The following is a 17,866-nucleotide window of genomic DNA, read 5'->3' as shown; positions in this document are numbered from 1 at the left end:
GCGCGTGCGCACTGCGGCTCGGGGCTCGGCGGACGCTGCTGCGAGGTGCCGGGCTGAGGTCGCGGCCGATTTCGTACCTTCCCGCGCGGGCGCCGGCTCTGCCAACTGTAGGCGAGCCCGGCCGCGCGCGATTAAGTCGGCCTGGGTGCGCGGGGGCGGGGCGGGCCGGGGGCGGGGCGCGGCCGGGGGCGGGGCTCGCCGCCCTTCCCGCCCCTCGCCTGGGGACCGGGGCAGGGGGGCAGTCCCCGGGGTGAGCTCGCAGCGAGAGGGACTCGGGTGTCCGCCTGCCTGTCGCCCCCAGCCCGCCCCGGGCCGTGGGGCCCGTCTGCGCCGCTGTGGACGGAGCCAGCGCGCCCTGGGCGGTCTCCGCAGGTGCCCGAGCGCGCGCCAAGCCTCTGCGCCCCGGAGCGGCCCTCCGGCCCGGCAGGCCCCTGCCTGCTGCCCAGATGCTGTAGCCCCGCAGACCCGGGGCAGCAGGCGCTCTGTTCCCTCGCCCGCAGGCTCCGCCGCCATGAAGGTGAAGATCAAGTGCTGGAACGGCGTGGCCACCTGGCTCTGGGTGGCCAACGACGAGAACTGCGGCATCTGCCGGATGGCCTTCAATGGCTGCTGCCCGGACTGTGAGTGTCCCCGGAACCTCGCACAGAGCCCTGGGCTTTCGGTGTCCCTTTCCTCAAGGAAGCTTGGCAGGGGTTTGGGTCCGTGTTGGTATAAAGACGCCACCGGGGGTTTTGTAAGGACCCGAACTGAGCTGGGAACACGTGGGGCAGAGAGAGGTGTGAAAACTTAACCTGGAAACTCCCGAACCAAAAGTGGAGTTTTTGTACGTTCACGCCTCCCCTCCCCCACCCGGCACATAAAAGAACAACAAGGAACATTTTCTTGTTTGCTTCCCGGCTTTGTGGAAGTGTTTTAAAGGGATTGATCCACAGGACACCTCGCCGGCGCCTCTAACCTGATGCTGACGTTTTCCCCAGGACGCCAGCCAGCGTTCCTGTGTCCCCGCCCACTGCCAGTCTGTCACATCTCTGCGGTTGTCCCCGGTGCCCTTATTCTCGGGTGGGCTGAGCCAGGACTCCACATCTCATTGCTGGCCCCTTAGTTGTTTAATCTCAGAGTCCTCTCACCTCTCACATTTTCAGACATCCGACTCCTTCGGAAGCTGATGGGTTCCGTCTTGTGTAGTCTGGGCCTACCATCAGGTTCTACGGGGTTTCTTCTTTGTGGTTCCTTTGTGCCCAGGATGTGCTGCAAAATAGAAATAGTTCGTTGTACATTCAGGTCAAAAGCAGGTTTCTGCACCAGTGATGTGAGTTTTTAGTCAGACCCAGGCGAACATAAAGCAGGAGCAAGGGTCAGGACTTTCCAGGGGACAAGGGTAGTCCCAAGAGGAAAGTGGGGCTTGGGGACTATTGAGGAGCTCCTCACTGCCCTGTGAGTGACCAGGCCTTCTTTGTGGGGCTAGGTGAGTGCCCAGAATAATAATCGGGCTTTGCTTCTTATAGTGAAATGCAATCCGGCATTGAACTTGAGTGCAAATGCTAATTTATTCTAGGCTTAATCTTTATCTATATTTTGGTTGAAAGGAGATCTCATCACCCTGGAGTTAATCCACCCTGATTTTTTCAAAAGGTGGAACCATAACCTTAGTTAGGCATTGATTGGCTCTACTTGATCAGGTTTTACTTAATCTATTTTATTTTTTTATTTATTATTATTTTTTAATCCTCACCCGAGGATATATCTTTCTATCTACTTTCAGGTAGAGAGGGACAGAGAAGGAGAGAAAGAAAAACACTGAAAGTTATTAAGCTTTATAAAACAGCAATAAAAAAAAACAAAAAAATAAATTAAAAAAAGGAAAGAAAAACACTGATGTGAGAGAGACACATTGGTTGCCTCCCGCACAATCCTGACCAGGGCCTATTGTTTGCCTCTTGCAAGACCTGGACCAGGGTTAGGGACCGAACTGCAGGTATGTGCCCTTAACCGGAATGGATTCCAAGACACTGATCCTCCAGCCCACTCGAAGGCTGAGCCGAACCAGCCAGGGCGACTTAATCTATTTTATTTTATTTTTATTTATTTTATTTTATTTTTTATCTTCACCCAAGGACATTTTTGCATTTATCTTCAGATAGGGCGGGAGGGAGAGAGGGAGGGAGAGAGACAGAAACATCAATGTGAGGGAGACATATCAAGTGGTTGCCACCCACACGACCCAAACAGGGCCAGGGACAAACTGCAACCAAAGTATGTGCCCCTAGCGGGAACCGAACCCAGGACTCTGGTCCGTGGGCTGACACTCTAACCATGGAGCAAAACCGGCCAGGGCAACTTAATCTATTTTATTTTATTTTTACTTTTTTATTTTTATTTTTTTTTACATTTATCTTCAGATAGAGCAGGAGGGAGAAAGGGGAGAAGAGAGAGAGAGAGACACATCGAGTGGTTGCCACCCATACGACCCCAACTGGGGCCTGGGACAAACTGCAACCGAGATACGTGCCCTCAGTGGGAACTGAACCCAGGACTCTGGTTTGCAGGCCGACGCTCTAACCACTGAGCCAAACCGGCCAGGGCAACTTAATCTATTTTAAGTTGTTTCCCAGGGGTACTACAAAGGCAAGGGAGCCTGAGGGAGCAAGTACTTCAACTTTCTAAGCAACAGATTGTTACCTTCTGAAAAGACAAGCCTTCAAAGGCATTTTTGTGGTGGTGCCCTTGGGTGCTGTGGCGGGCGAGCCTGGTTTAAAGATCGCACCAGTGGCCGGCAGAGCCCCGTGGGCACCATCGCAGCTGGGCCTGTGGCTGGGTGTCTTCGTGTTTATTCCCTGCCAGCTGTGGAGAGTAGGGTGGGTCGAGTCTGACCTTTGGGCCCGCGGGTGGCTGAGGGAGTGAGCCAGGTGTAGCGTGCGAGGCCCTGGGCAAGCCTACGGCGCCTTCTGTGCTGGTCAGTGCACTGGTTTCTCTGCCGAAACGGACTGCAGAAGACCCAGAGCAGCTAAGGGATGAGTCTGCTCCACGTCCCAGGGGCTCTGGGAGTGACAGTCCTGTTGAGAGATCTTTTAACGGAAAAGAACTTCCGACAGGACACCAGCAGGCTCTTGGGTGAGTCACTGTCTTGTCCCTGGCAGGTGATGGCTCAGGTTGGCCTGGTGCCCTCTGTCGGTGGGCTCACTGGGCCCCCCCAGCAGGGGGCTGGCTGACCTCTGCTCCATGTTCTCCACCCTGTGTGTAAGGGACCCTAATTTGATAGGGTGATTCCCAGTGGAGTTTAGCTGAGCCTGGGAAGGCCGGGGTGGGCACAGGGAGTAGAACGAGTTACGGGACTGTGTTTGCAGAGCATATAGTTTGCTGGTGGTTGTGTCATGGAAGCTCCAGAAAGGGACGTTTTTGTTAGAGAAGGATTTTCACAGGTTGAGAAACACTGCTCCAGACAAGTGAGTAAGAAGGAAGAGCTGTGGCGGCCCCTCTCCTGACGGGGTGGCTCACTGTACCGCGCTGCCTCGTGGCTGCGTGGCCCGGCCCCCTGCCTGCACAGGGCTGTGAGACCAGAGCGCAGGCGGCCTCCCGCTCCGTCTGTGCAGGGAGATGCTAAGTGGGTCCTGAGAGCTTCCTCTGCCGCTCGCCCAGTGTGTTCTTCCACGCACTGCAGGATGCGCCTCACCATGCTCGGTGTAGGACAGCACCAGGCCCGGCCGTGTGGCTCAGTGGATGGAGCGTCGTCCCAGGGACTGAGAGGTCCTGGTTTGATTCCCAGTCAGAGCACATGCCTGGGTGGCAGGCTTGATCCCCGGATGGGGGCGTGCAGGAAGCAGCCCATCTGTTTCGATCTTGCTTCGATGTTTCTATTTCTCCCTTCCTCTCTCTCTAAAAAAACCAATTAAAAAATTTTTTTTTTCTTTTTTTAATCCTCACCTAAAGACATTTCTCCATTTATCTTCAGGTAGAGAGGGAGGGAGAGGGGAGAGAGAGAGAGGGAAGAGAGAGAGAGAGAGAGAGAGAGAGAGAGAGAAATACTGATGTAAGAGAGACACATTGATTGGTTGCCTTCCGCACGATCCCAACCAGGGCCAGGGACAAACCACAATTGAGGTACATGCCCTTGACTGAAATCGAACTCAGGACTCTTTTATCTGTGGGCTGACACTCTAACCGCTGAGCCAAACCAGCTGGGGCAATCAAAACATATTTTAAAAAAAAGTCAGAACCAAGACCAGGTGGCCAGGCCTAGTCCTGTGGGCACAGGGCCCAAAGGCAGCCTCTGCTCCCTGCAGTTAGGCCCCATCTCGCAGATGGAGCTGCTTCCTGGACACGATGTCCCCTGTCCACCTGCCCTGGTTTGTCCACGTGGTCCCTCGTGTTTGCGTACAGTGGCATCTGCATACAGCTAGTGCTCGCTAGGGGCAGAGGACCCCAAGGCAGGGATGTGGGGGAAAGGCCCTGGAGAAGAGCGTAGGGCAGCGAGCTTCAGCTCCTCCGGGGCTGTGGGGACCCTCCTCCGGGGCCTGGGGGAGGTCACTGCACACTGTGACAGCAGCTGGCTGACAGGCTTTTCGAGGTTCTGGGAAGTCAGAGCGCAGTTGTTCCTTGCTCATGGGCAGTGTGGAGTGTCCTCTCTGCTCCAAGCCCCTCCACGTAGGTGCATTTCCAGGTGTGTGAGGTGGAGTGCCAGCAGCCTGTGCCCTGAGCCTTGGGGGTGGGACCCTCTCAGGCCAGAGACAGAAGGTGGCACCGTGGTCATTCCCAGCCTGTGACAGGCCAGCCCTTCAACACCAGTGTCCCCAGTCCATTCCCATGTATTGCTTCCTGCTGCCTAGGGAAGGAACCTTCCAGGTCCCAAGGCCCCAACCTCTTGCGCTCGATCGAGAGGAAAAGCTCCTACTGAGCTGTGACAGTCACATTGCAACCTTGATCGCAGGTCAAGTGTCCGAGCTACAGTGTCTGCTGACAGGCCCAGCAGTTGGGGCTGTGGGCCGGGCCAGAGCTCTTCCTGCGGCCGAGCCCCTGAGCTGCTCTCGTTGGGTGGGGCTCACGAGACCTTCACACACGGGTGGCTTTTCTGCAGAATCATTTGTGACTCCCGAAACCCATCTTCTCTGAGAGCCCTGGCCACTCCTGGCACCGACGCCCAGCATCCTGGGGTCCTGCCTCAGTCTGGCCTGTCTGGTCCTGAGCTGTATGACCACCTCCTCTGTCCCCGCACAGGTAAGGTGCCCGGCGACGACTGCCCGCTGGTGTGGGGCCAGTGCTCCCACTGCTTCCACATGCACTGCATCCTCAAGTGGCTGAACGCGCAGCAGGTGCAGCAGCACTGCCCCATGTGCCGCCAGGAGTGGAAGTTCAAGGAGTGAGCCGCCCGCCCGCTGCGGGGCGGGGGCTGGAGCTGCGTGTTGTCACGACGCTGACACCTCATCCAAATAAGTAAAACTCATTAAACTGCCTGAGCCTTGCTGGAGGCCTCTTGCCTGTTTTCTTGGCGCTGACGTGGCCGCGGGGCATGTGGATATGAAAACTCTCATGAATAAACATCTCTGTGGTGCTGCTGCGGCCCTGAGTCACACTCCAGCTGCCGAAGGAGCCCAGGATCAGCCAGGAGAGCGGGGAGCAGGAGTGACTTGGCTCGGGGACTGGAAGGGCCTGGAGGTACAAAGGCCCTGGGGTATGTTCCTGCCAACGGGAAGTGAAGGGGCTGTGGTGCAGAGGCCTATGGTCCATCAGCCACCTTCTCACCTGATGGAAGCCAGGCTGCTTGGTAGGGCCCTGGCTGGGCATAGCTGGCAGCCACTGCCCACAGCCCCTCCTGCAAGAAGGTTTTCCCAGAGCAGGTGCTGGTTGTACCAAGAGGCTACGCTACGAAGCTGTGCCAGCCAGTGAGGGTCCGTGGTGGTGTCTCAGTCCCTTCTCCCTTGCTCAGATGAAAGGTCAGCTCCTGCCCTTGCTGGTGTAGCTCAGTGGTGAGTGTTGGCCTGCGCACCAGAGGGTCATAGTTTGATTCCCAGTCAATGGAAGTGCCTGGGTTGCAAGTTTGATCCCTGGCCCTGGTCAGGGTGCATACCTCTTGCAGCCAATCAATGTGTCTCACATAGATGTTTCTCTCTCCCTCTCCACCTCCCACTGTGTCTAAAAATCAATGGAAATGGCCCTGGCCGGTTTGGCTCAGCGGTTGGAGCGTCGGCCTGCGGTACAGAGAGACCCGGGTTCGGTTCCCGCTAAGGGCACGTATCTCGGTTGCAGTTTGTCCCCGGCCCTGGTCAGTCGTGCGGGTGGCAGCCACTCGATATGTCCCTTCACATCGATGTTTCTCTCTCTCTCTCTTCCTCTCTCTCCCTCCCACTCTATCTGAACAAAAAATGGAAAAATGTCCTCGGGTGAGGATTAAAAATAAATAAATAAATAAATAAATAAATAAAAATCAATGGAAATGATATCCTCAGGTGAGGATTAACAACAGAAAGTTAGCTCCTCCTCAAGGCCGTGACACCAGCACAGGGCGATGTCACATCAGGCTGCGTCCTCAGGTGTCTGCGGGCCTCCACCACCTAGGGAAGGACAGCCTTCGGGAGGTTCCTTTGTCCCCCTACAGCTACTGTGGGGTGGTGGCTCCTGGGGGAGCAGTGGTCTCAGCCCCCAGAGTCGGGCAGCTCCTGGGTGGAACCTGCTGCGTGTCCTCATGAGCAGGGAGCCCAACACGGACTCCTCCGCCCATGAGTGCTGCCCTCAGGTTGCTGCCCTGTGCCCTGTAGTAACCCCTCCTGTCTGCCTAGCGGGTGGTACTTTCCAGGTCTGCTACCCCCGGGAAAGAAGACAGGACTTCAGGAGGGGGAGGTGGGCCATGGCCACCACAGCCAACCCCACTAAAGAGGGCTGCAGCTTCCCAGAGTTTTCTGACCTCATCCTGGCCTGTCCCCCTGGACTTCCACCTTCCCTGGGGAATCCCCTCCTATGACAGGAGGTGCCCACAGGGACCCAGCCTCCTAGGCTTTTCACCCTTGCCCATTGGGATAGATGCTCAGCCCCAGAGGGGTTCCCAGTTTGCCCCAGGTCACACAGCACCGTCCTGGGGGCCACACGCACTCCCTGCTACTTAGCCGCCTCGGCACTGTCCTGGGTTCCAGCCAGGTTCTCTCAGGGCCAGCTTGGTCCCCTCAAGCTTGACACAGCTGCCCACCAGGCCTGCACACACCCAGCGTCCAGTCATCTACCTCCTCCCAGGACGCTCCAGACCCCATGCCCTCAGCCTGCTCCTCCCCAGTTCCCTCCAGGGGCAGAGGGCCACACCACTGCCTTTGCAGACCTCTTCCCTGGCTGCTCCTCCTCATCTCCCTGGGTGCCCCCGCACCGCCCCCCTCACCCCCAATGAGCCATCCTGCCTACCCTGCCACCGGCTCAGTTTCCCCACTTGGCTGTGGCTTCAGTCAGGGTCTGGGTCCAGTTCATCTGGAGGATGGCATATAACAGGTGTGCGACAGATGAGCCTCCGCTGGGCAGTGAGGTCTCCAGCCCTCTGGCCAACCCGAGTGCTGGACGTGCCCGCAGCTCCAGCCTGGTCTTTCTGCCTGCCGGTCCCCCTAGAGGGCCCTGCCCTAGCAGCCCTGTTGGTAGAGCCTTCCCCCTTGTGTGTGAAACAGACCATGGCTCCCGGCCCACCCGGGCTTTGGTTCTCAAGAAGCTCGGCCCTGGGGTCAGTTCCCCTTTAGGACAGGCGAAACTGTCCTGGGCACAGTGCGGTCAGTGGGTCTCCTGCCTCATGAGCGCTGGGGACCTCTAGAGGTGACTTAGGGCTGGGCGCCCTCAGATTGGTTGGGGGTTCAGTGCAGCCCCACTTGCTCCTGCCCTGAGACCCCTCCAGGCCAGACCATGAGCGGCAGCAGTGGCCTGGGACCCCCTCCCAGCGCAGCAGACAGGACTGGGAACAAAAGGGACCTCGGCCGGGGTGGGGAGGCTGAGGAGGGCATGGGGCCCCCACGAAGCACTGGACCCCCAGCGCCTCCAGCCTGGGCCTGGGCCTGCGCCTGCCTGCAGCGGCCCGACACGGCCTGTGTGCCGCCCCCGCGCCCCGCCAGCCCGCCCCGCCCGCCCCCGCGCAGATATAAGGCGCCGGCTGCGGCAGCTCGGAGCCCCGACGCCCTCGACACCCTGTCCCCATGGCCCGGCCCGCGACGCTGGCGGCCGCCGCCCTGGCGCTGTGCCTGTTGCTGGCGCCCCCCGGCCTCGCGTGGTACAAGCAGGCATCGGGACCCAGGTCCTACTCGGTGGGCCGCGCCGCGGGGCTGCTGTCCGGCTTCCCCGGGTCCCCGAACGCAAGGCGCTCGGAGCCCCCCGTGGGCGCACGACCCTCGGGCCGGGCCCGCGCCTCTCCCGAGCTGCGCTCCAGCCTGCGGAGCCCCGTGAGTGCGGGTGGCCGGGGCGCGGGGGGCGCCGGCGGAGGAGGGAGGGGCATGCGGCCAGGCTCGGGCGGTGGGGGGCAAGGGGCGTCCCCTCAGCCTCCTCCCGCCCGCAGACCGTTTGCATCAAGGATGTCGCCCCGAACCTGAAGAGCTGCGAACGACTCCCCGACGGCCGCGCCACCTTCCAGTGCAAGGCGGACGTCTTCCTGTCGCTCCACGCCGACTGCCGCAGCGCCTGAGCCCCGACCCACACCGGCCGTCGTTTGAGTGACCCCGCGGTTGTCCCTACCGCCCGCGGTCCAGCTGGACACCAGACCGCGGGGGAGATGGCGCCCAGGCTGCCCACCCCATCGCCGCAGTAAGCGGTTAAATGAATAAATGCCCAGCTCAGCCGACCTCTGAGTGTGTGTGTGTGTGTTGGGGGGCTGTGAGGGAGGTCGTGCCGGAGGTGACAGGGCTAGGTCGGTTGGTTCCTAAACCTGGACCCTGTTCCTAAACCTGGACCCTGCTGCAGACTATACTGCTGCTCCCAGGTCCCTGAGGCCACCAGGCCCTTCTGAAATAGCCTGCCCAGGAGCAGCCCCAACCCCACTGCCCCCGAGCGTACTGGGAACTTTCTGTGGGACCTGGCCTTACTAGTTTTAGAGACCCCACTGCTCACCATGTCTGACCTCTCCAGTCCCCGTCCAGCCCCCCACTCCCTGCCTCTGGGATACTACTCAGCCAGCCCTAATGTCCCCTACAGATGACCCCTCCACCTCACCCACATAGTCCTCCTGCCTCAAATCCTGGGTTTCTTTAAGCCAAAGCTCCCTTACTGGAGGAGGGGCAGCTTCTGGGGTCCCACCTTCCTTGGAGCCCTCCTTTGCCTCTTTTTTTTTCTCTTTTTTTTTTTATCCTCACCCAAGGACATTTTTCCATTCTTTGTTCAGATAGAGTGGGAGGGAGAGAGAGGAACAGAGAGAGAGAGAGAAACATCGATGTGAAAGGGACACATCGAGTGGCTGCCACCCGCACAACCGACCAGGGCCGGGGACAAACTGCAACTGAGGTACATGCCCTTAGCGGGAACCGAACCCGGGTCTCTCAGGACCACAGGTCGACGCTCTAACCGCTGAGCCAAACCGGCCAGGGCCTCCTTTGCCTCTTAGCACCGCACAGGGCAGTGAACCGTGCAGTTCCAGCTAACAGGGCAGGCTTGGCAGGAGGCGGCACCAGACCTGTGGCTCCGGGAGGGGCAGGCAGCCCAGCAACCCTGCAAACCAGCCAGCCAGCGCACCGGGCGCCAGGCACAGCCTCAAGGGGCCAGATGGAGGTACACTCCAGCTAATTGCCTGGGGTTGACTCCTGCCCCCACAACTCAGGCGGACTGTGAGTTCCCCAAAGTGTGAGCTGGAGCGTGACCTGGCCTCGTGCCGGAGGGCCTGAGCCCTGGTCTGTGGTCCAGAGCCTGCACTGTGGCTGTCCCTAGCCCCACGGAGCACCTGGCCAGCTGGGCCTCAGAGAAGCTGTGGGTGGAACTCACAGTCCCACTGCACCTGGGTAGATGTCTCTCCAGGGGTAGACCTGGACTCCCAGGCCCCGAGCCCTGGCTGGGGCTCAGTGAATACTGCTTCGGGGCGGTCCCCACCTCAGTGTACCACCCCGTGGTGGGCCCCAGGCAGGCCTGTGGTTGACTCAAGCACCCTAGAGCCCACTGGCCACTCCCCAGCCTCCCCCATCTAAGTCTGTGGGGGGTCATCTGGTCCACCTGCTCAGCCTAAGGGTCTGAGTGGGGAGATCCAGCACCATGGTGCTCCTGAAGTTGAGGTGCCCAGATAGGGTGGAGGTGCAGGTGTCCCCAACTCGGGGAGGGAGGAAAGTGGGTGGTGCTGCCCAGCCAGGGTGTGTGTGAAACTTCAGGACCACCCTGCTTGTTTCCTGCCCGGGTTCTGAGTCAGACCCCAAGAATAAAATTGAGCCCTGGCTGGTGCGGCTCAGTGCTTAGTGTGTAAGCCTATGCACGGAGGATGGAGGGTTCGATTCCCAGTCAAGGGCAAGTGCTTGGGTTGCAGGATCAATCCCTGGCTCTGATTGGGTCATGTGCAGGAAGCAACCAATCACTGTGTCTCTTTCCTATCATGTTTCTCTCTCCCCCTCCCTCCCTTCTACTCTCTCAAAACAAAAAAAATCAACAGAAAAAAAAAAAAAGAAAAGAAAATCGAGCCCTGGCCAGGTGACTCGGTTGGAGCATCATCACAGACACCAGAAGGCTGCAGGCTAGATCACCAGCTGGGGCAGGTAGGGGTGACCGGTAGATGTTCCTCTCCCATCAGTGTGTGTTTACTCTCCCTCCTTTCCCCTCTAAAAATCAGTAACAACACATCCTCAGGTAACAGTTGAAAGAAAAAGAGGAGAGCCTGGCTGGCTGAGCGTCGACCCATGTCCCAAGGGGTCGCCAGTTTGATTCCCGGTCAAGGCACCTGCCCAGGTTGCGGGCCAAATCCCTAGTAGGGAGCATGCAGGAGGCAGCCAGTCGATGTTCTCGCTCATGGATGTTTCTCTCTCCCTCCCTTCTCTCCTCTCTCTAAAATCAATAAAGAGTAAATATTGAGGCCCGGGCCGGTTTGGCTCAGAGTCCCAGGCTTGGTTCCAGCTAGGGGCACGTATCTCAGCTGCAGTTTGTTCCCGGCCCCGGTTGGGGTTGTGTGGGTGGCAACCAGTCGACGTCTCTCTCACATCAATGTTTCTCTCTCTCTCTCTCTCCAGCTCTATCTGAAGATAAATGCAAACATGTCCTTGGGTGAGGATTAAAAAAAAAAATTTAGAAAAAAAAGGAGGCGATAGAATAAAGGACAGGCCCACCTCCTACTGGAGGGAGGGGTGTTGGCTTCTGGATCCCATGGACCAGCCTGCAGGGTGTACTCCCCACACCCCCAGCAGCGGACGGGCAGAGGCAGCAGCCGAGATAACACCCCAGGCTCACATTCCTCACTGCTGGACAGAACACCAACCAACCCATTGCCCCCACCCCCGTCAGCTGCTGGGCTACTCCAAGTGGGTCCCACTTGTGTGCGCGTGACCCCGAGATTCTGTGGACCCAACCCTTCCTGCACGGGTGGTCCTCTGTGGAGCTGTGGGGACTCAGCCTCTCATGGTCCTGGTGACAAGACTCCAGGCCTCAGGGGACCTGCTAGGCTCTTGCTTCTCTCTGGCTTGTTGTCGCCTACCATGGGGGTGGGGGGCCCAGGTCTGGGGGCCTCCTCACTGCCAGGCCACCTGCCACCTCCCTCCTCGCTGGGTGGGAGCAGGGCTGACAGCCTGACACAGAGCTCCTCCCACCAGGTTTATTTGGTCGCACATCAGCCAGTTATGCACAATCTCAAGAGTGTGGGGAGAGCAGGAGGCTGGCCTCGGAGCAGGGCGCAGGGTCCTGGAGCCAGGGTCGGGACACCAAGGATGCAGAGTGGGACAGAGGGTGCCCGTGCAGGAGGCGGCCTGGTCTGCACTCTGAGGAGGAAAGTTGGCAGCCCCTCGGGTCACTGTACCCCTGAAGTGGATTCTCACCGAGGTGGGTAGGCAGGAAGTACAGCTTGGGTCCACAGGAGCCTCCTGAGGGGTGGGGGTGGGGGGCACCGCAGTGGAGCCAGGAGGATGGAAGCTGGGCCTCCCCAAGCACACAGGGTGGCATCCCTCTGCTCTGGGACACCCTCCACTCATCTTGCCTGCTGGGTCAACTCCACTAGGCTGGGCTCCCTCTCTGTGCAGCCTGACGGGAAGGGTGCAGGCCTGCTGTAAACGTGCCTTGCAGGAGGTGGGAGGCGACCACCTCCTCAACGGCCCTTCCAGGGCCAGGCCAGCAAGAGGGGCGCTGCAGCTTTGTCACAACCACTGAGCCAGACTGGTGGCGCAGGAGGCAGGGCAGGGAGAGGGCTGAGCTCCAGGGCTTTTGGTGACTGTCTTCCTCCTTCAGAAGGCACCTTGGCTTGCTCCCTCGGGCTGTGCCTCCTGCTGCCTCCTGGCCTCCAGGAAGGCCAGCTCCTTGGCCTCTTTCTTCTGGTTCCGGGCCTCGTACTCCAGCCTGGGGGCCAGCCGGGGGTGAGCTGTGCAAGCAGCCCGGGCCTCAGGGCTCCACTCGCTCCACCGGCCCAGCGGAGGCCTCACCTGTTCTTGATGATGCGCTGGACAATGAGGTCTGTGGTGAGGTCACTCCCGCTGTCGATCTGACAGAAGATGCCCCTTCTCTTGGGCTCCTGGAGGCCAGGAGAAGGGGGGAGATTGAGGTCCCTCTTCTGGACCCCAAGGAGACTGCCCAGCTTCCCCGGTGCCGTGGGGACAGTCACTCCTGCTGTCAGCGTCCTGCCTCTCAGACTGAGGCACAGGAGCAGCGGCCATGGTGCCCACCTCCCGGCCCGGTCCAGGGCTCTGGCCCAGAGCGCCCACCTGGTACGGGTCAGAGCCATCCTTGCCGGGCACGATTTCAGTCTTCCCGTGGCACACCAGGTCTACCTGCAGAGGGAGCAGGGATCAGGGAGCCCTCCCAGCACCACCCCACAAGGCCCCTCCCCCAAGGGAGGCAGCCATAGCTACTGTCCACTGCCCAGCTCCCAGCCCACTGGGGGCCTCACCTTGAAGTGGTCCAGGAGCTCTGCTGTGACCGCGTATGGGGCTCCAATCACCACTTCCGACACGTACTATGGGGACAGGGACACAGCTGGCTAGCAAGCACCCTACCACGCTGAAGGGTGGTGGGAGATGGCCCTAAATGCCAACCAGGCTGCCAGGGGGGATACAGGGACTCAGAGGCAGCATGCTGGGGCTGGCTGTCCAGAGTCCCTGACGGGCCACCTCCCCACTCTGCCAGGCCTGTCCTGCCGCCCTTGCTCACCCGGCAAGCCAGCACGCTCAGGGTCCGCTCGTGCAGGTTCATGATGGGGTAGTTCTTTCCCTTGTAGTGGTTGACCTCCTAAGGCCAGAGTGAGGGAAGGTCAGCAGGCACCCTGCCAGCAGCCCCCCGCGGGGCACCTGCCAGTGTGGGGGAGGCCTGAAGAACACCCTGCCCCAGGAAGAGGCCCCAGCCCGTCCTCTCCGCCTCCATCAGCGTCCAGGGCCTCGCTCCCCATGGGCTACCTGTGCCCGCCTCGGGGCCCCATGGTCAGCTACCCGGGGCTGAAACCTGGTCAAAGTGCAAGCCGGCGATGACGTAGGGCCTCTCTGCCAAGCCGTGCACCTTCTCCAGGAAGTCGACGTGCCCGATGTCTGTGCCCAGATCAGGAGCAAGTAACGGTGCAGGAGCAGCTGCCCTGCCCCCCGCCCTCCGGCTCTCGGCCCTCCCTGCCAACCGCAGCACCCCTGCAGCCACCCCATCCCAAGGCTTCGAGAAGTCAGCAAGGCCTCTCTGGGGCAGGGGTGGGCAAGCAGAGAAAAGGGCCAGGGCAACACCCTCCCCGCAGTCCCAGAGGATACGGAACAGGTCAAAGGCACCGGCCACATAGATGATCGTCTCCCCTGGCTGGGGCTCCTTCCCAGAAGCAAACTGAATGATCTTTTGGGATGTCTGCAGAAATTGGGATACCCCTGTCCAGGGATTTCGCCCCCTTGGGCACTATAAGCCAAGAGGAATATGGTCAGTGACCGGCCTTGCAGACATGTCCCTCACCTGTTCCCTCTTCTGAGCCTGGGGTTGCCTGCACACACCTGCCCGTCTGCTCTGGGAGGCACAGGTGTGGGATGGACGGAGCAGGTGTGGGGGCTACAGGTAGACTATAAACCTCAGCCATAGCCTGCCAGCTGGCTCACTGACTCAGGTGCTGTTTCCCGACAGGTGTCTCGGGCAGGGACATGGAGGGCTGGCTGAAGTACCTGGTACACACCAGAGGCCCCTGTGGCTGGTGGGACTGTGGCTCTGTCCTGTGGCCACAATGGGCACTGCAGCCACCACCACCTAGGTCCAGGAGGGAGGCCAGTGGACACAGTACTCATGGGGACCCCACACCCTGAGGCCACCACTGGTCACCTGGGAGGAGCCTTCTGAAAAAAGCATCTCCCTGGCAGGTGTCAAGTGAGGGGGCTAAAAAGGGAGAGAGGGCCAGGTTGCCTGGTTAGAGGCCACTTGTCCAAGGGCAGTTCTTGCTCCTCCTCCAGGCAATGCTGGTCAGTACCAGGTCAGCGCCCAGAGGCAAGAAGCGGGACGGAGGGCGCAGTCCGAGCCACACTCACCTTGCCGAAGCTGTCTGCGTACTCCCGGTACTCTGAGAACATCTCCTACGCAGAAGGGAGAATGTTGGGGGCCTTGCCTTCCAGATGTGGCCAACCCGAGGACACTGAAGCCTGCTGTCCTGGAGCCCACTGAAGGGCCAGGGCAGGGCAGGGCGGATGCACCTCCCTTCCTCCCAGCCATGTCCTCAGTCCGGGAACCCTGGACATTCTGTCCCCACCCCCAGACTCACTTGGCTGCTATGATGAGCCTTGGTCACCAGCAGCATACGGCCGACGAGATCTGTGGTGGACACGCCCTGGGTGCGCTTGCACTCTCTGGGGACAGAGGTGACAACAAGAATGGGGTCAGAGTTCAGGGCACCGCACCTCAGGGCAACCCAGTTTCCCTGCTGTGCTGTGCACAGACCAGCGTCTTCTTCATGCTCTGGGCCATGACAGAAAACTGTGCAGCCCGCCCCGGTCCCGGCCACAAGAAACACGCCGTAGCCCGCACGTCTCCCCACCTCAAATGGGTTATGGTGGGGCTCACCTGTACCTCCCAGCCTGCTTCACTTCCTCGTAGGTATCTCGGCCATCTACAGTGAGGGTGATGTCATCTAAGAGATGACACACACATAGGAATAGGATTGTTAACCTGAAGCCACCAAGACCGTCAGGGCTCACAACCCTCTCCTGCAGGCCTGCTGTTGTTTCTGGGGAAGGACCCAGAGTGCTCGCAGGTCCCCAAGGGGCTCAGGGCTACCCGCAGTGTGAGGAGGCCCAGCACTTCCCATGACCCCTGCAGTCTGAGCCTGCCCTGAGTGCCCACTCACTGCCATGGACACAGAAGTTGCAGTTGTACTTGTCCAGCGTCTCCAGCGTGGTGACGTAGGGAGCCGCCGGCACCACCTCATCCACCCACTTGATGGCCTGCACCATCTTGTACCTCTCCTCCTGCGTGAACACTGGGGGTCCCTTGTGCTTGGAGATTTCCTCTAGGGCCAGAGAAGAACAGAGGACAGGACGATGACCCATGGAGGGGTGACTCACAGCAGACAAGCCAGCCTCTCCTCGGGAGTGCCCTCCCACACCCGAGCAGCCACTGCCCTGTCCTCCTTGGGCCAGCACAGCCACTCAGGACAGTGTGCTGGATAACTGCACAGTCCCCGCACCCCACCAGATTCCCAAGTAATGCTGGGGGCTCCCCTGAGGAATGGGCAGGCCCCAGATGGGCACGAGTGGGGTGGGTGGGCAAAGAAACTCCAGCTTACCGTCAGTGTGCACGCCCACAATGAGGTAGTCTCCCATGGCCCGCGCCTGGCGCAGCTGGTTTGAGTGGCCATAATGCACCATGTCATAGCTGTGGAAAGGACAGGGCAGTCAGTCCTTGGGCTGAGGAGGGAGGGGACTGGGTGAAGGGGCGCAGGCTGGCTCCTCTGGCTTTAGGAAGCCCTCTGAGAAGCTGCCACTGGGAACTGCTCCCCAGGGTCTGGCCGAGCCTGGGCTTTCAGAGGGAAGGTGAGTGCTTAGCTCTGCACAGCACAGGGCCAGATGCATTAAGTGTCTGGCTGTGCCCAAGGACAAGGCCTGCAGATCCCAAGGGCTGGAGATCACACAGAACAGACCTTGCTCCCCACGCCTGGGACTGTGTGGCCCTCAGGGCCCCCTCCCAAATGCAAAGCACCGTGGGTGGTCCCTTTAGGCAGTAGAATTCAGAGACAGGCTAAACTCTGTACTACCCTGGGGCAGGCAGACAACAAGTCTCTGGGCCAACAAGAAACCAAGTCCAACCAATGAGCAAGGGCCACGCTGGCTTGGAAAACCCTGAGTGCTCCCACGTTGCCTCCAGGAGCCAGGGAGACTCCGCTCTCTGGGGCCAACCACCACCTCCGTCACCTGGCTCTAGAGCTTGATACCCTATAATCCGGGCCTGGTTAAGACTGAACTCTCAACTGAAGGCCACAGACAGCAGCCACTGTACGGCTGGGTTCCCACGTGCTCCCCGTGTGTGCTGGGAGACCCCACATTGCTCTTCAGGCCCTGAGCTGCACCCTCAAGCTCTTCTACTGCTCCCAGCCCCACAGGGCCCTCTGAGTGGGCGAAGCTGTCCCTGCTTCTCCAGGCTACTCAGAGCCCTTCTACCCAATGCCACCTGTTACCCCGTTTCACCTCACCGGCCCCAGCAGACAGGCCTGGGGGGTCACAGGGCTCTGGCCCCGGGGTAAGGGAAGAGGGAAGTCCAAATCCAGAGGCACCCAGGTGGCATGGAGGGTGGCCCTGGGTCCAGGGTGTGTCCTAGTCACTGTGTCCTAGGCCACTGTGGCTGTGGCCTGCAGGGGCAAGGGCCTGGCCTCGCTGGGGCCACGGTCAGAGTCCACAGGCAGGAAGCCACACTCCTCCCCAGGTGATCCAGGTGCAGGGGCACAGCAGACAGGGTGTGTTTCCCTCTCTGACCCAACAAGCAAAGGCCCGAGGAAGCATCTCAGGTGGCGAACTATCAACTGACAGCCCCAGACGTCTTCGGCCAGCTTGCCCGGCGAGGAGGCGAAGGGGCGCCCGGCTTCGCTGGGGCCTCCGCTCTCCCGACCGGCCGCGGCCCTGACTCCGCGGAGTCCCCGGGCCTGTGCTGGGCGAGCTGGGGAGCCTGACACGAGCCCCCGGGGAGCCCCGGGGTGCCTGGCTCCTTCACACAGCACTGCGCCGATCCCACTACTCATCAGATCGGACGCACGCGGCTGTCACCACCCGGACCACGGGCCGGGCGGCGGCCTGGACCAGTGTCTCTGAACCCCGAGTCCCCGGGGCTGGGCCAGCGGCCAGGCCCGCGTCTTGGACCCTGCCCCGCGGCGGGGGAGCCCGAGTCCGCCGCCCTGCCTCGCAATTGACGGCCGACCTCGGCCCGAGCGGAGGCCCTGCTCGCAGGTGCGTCTCCGGGCAGGAGCACAGCGGCCCCAGGACCCCGGCCCCCGCCCGCCGGCCCGCGCTCACCAGCCGTCGCACCACACCCGCACGGCGGGCCTGCCCCCTGGGCCTGGCCGCTCGGCGCCGCCCACCACCCCGTGCCCATTTCGGATCATGTCACCACAGCAGCGACCGACACGGACAGGGACGCGGCACGGACGGCTCTCAACTCCGAGCGGCCGCCGCCCGCCCTGTACCTGCGCACGCACGGTCACGCGGGCCTCACGAGCCGCTCCCGACCAATGGCGAGAGCCGTTCCGCGCTTGGAGCCCCGCCCCGCCTTTCCGTCTCTCTCGGCCAATGGCGTATGCCACAGGCCTCCACAGAACCGAGGC

General features: G+C 60.7%; 3 protein-coding genes across 10 annotated transcripts; 2 read left to right on the top strand and 1 right to left on the bottom strand.

The window, feature by feature from the left end:
• Positions 1 to 6: 6 nt before the first annotated feature.
• ANAPC11 (anaphase promoting complex subunit 11) lies at positions 7 to 5,919 on the top strand. 4 transcript variants are annotated; one of them, XM_036268524.1, is made up of 3 exons: positions 7 to 58; positions 501 to 620; positions 5,212 to 5,919. In XM_036268524.1, the coding sequence occupies exons 2-3, from the start codon at positions 512 to 514 to the stop codon at positions 5,355 to 5,357; spliced, it is 255 nt and encodes an 84-aa protein (XP_036124417.1). In that variant the 5' UTR covers positions 7 to 58; positions 501 to 511; the 3' UTR covers positions 5,358 to 5,919. The 4 variants fall into 4 exon arrangements, with proteins under 4 accessions (XP_036124417.1, XP_036124415.1, XP_036124413.1 ...); XM_036268522.1 differs by having other exon boundaries at positions 10 to 45; positions 5,212 to 5,918; XM_036268520.1 differs by having other exon boundaries at positions 10 to 107; positions 5,212 to 5,916.
• Positions 5,920 to 8,150: 2,231 nt separating this feature from the next.
• Positions 8,151 to 8,789, top strand: NPB (neuropeptide B). Its single transcript, XM_036269956.1, has 2 exons — positions 8,151 to 8,393; positions 8,507 to 8,789. Exons 1-2 carry the CDS (start codon positions 8,151 to 8,153, stop codon positions 8,630 to 8,632), a joined length of 369 nt encoding a protein of 122 aa, XP_036125849.1. The 3' UTR covers positions 8,633 to 8,789.
• A 2,925-nt stretch (positions 8,790 to 11,714) lies between these two features.
• PCYT2 (phosphate cytidylyltransferase 2, ethanolamine) lies at positions 11,715 to 17,716 on the bottom strand. Of its 5 annotated transcripts, none has more exons than XM_036269298.1 (14): positions 17,559 to 17,714; positions 15,842 to 15,930; positions 15,433 to 15,565; positions 15,121 to 15,187; positions 14,822 to 14,906; positions 14,592 to 14,636; positions 14,389 to 14,442; positions 13,839 to 13,977; positions 13,549 to 13,631; positions 13,261 to 13,338; positions 13,001 to 13,066; positions 12,816 to 12,881; positions 12,537 to 12,625; positions 11,715 to 12,453 (listed from the first exon to the last, which is right to left on the bottom strand). In XM_036269298.1, exons 1-14 carry the CDS (start codon positions 17,635 to 17,637, stop codon positions 12,342 to 12,344), a joined length of 1,185 nt encoding a protein of 394 aa, XP_036125191.1. In that variant the 5' UTR covers positions 17,638 to 17,714; the 3' UTR covers positions 11,715 to 12,341. The 5 variants fall into 5 exon arrangements, with proteins under 5 accessions (XP_036125191.1, XP_036125190.1, XP_036125194.1 ...); XM_036269297.1 differs by having other exon boundaries at positions 15,404 to 15,565; positions 17,559 to 17,713; XM_036269301.1 differs by having other exon boundaries at positions 15,517 to 15,565; positions 17,559 to 17,712.
• Positions 17,717 to 17,866: the final 150 nt, after the last annotated feature.

This window comes from Molossus molossus, unplaced genomic scaffold (genome assembly GCF_014108415.1).
Source record: "Molossus molossus isolate mMolMol1 unplaced genomic scaffold, mMolMol1.p scaffold_m16_p_19, whole genome shotgun sequence".
Lineage (NCBI taxonomy): Eukaryota > Metazoa > Chordata > Mammalia > Chiroptera > Molossidae > Molossus > Molossus molossus.
This window is presented reverse-complemented; position numbering and strand designations above follow the sequence as displayed.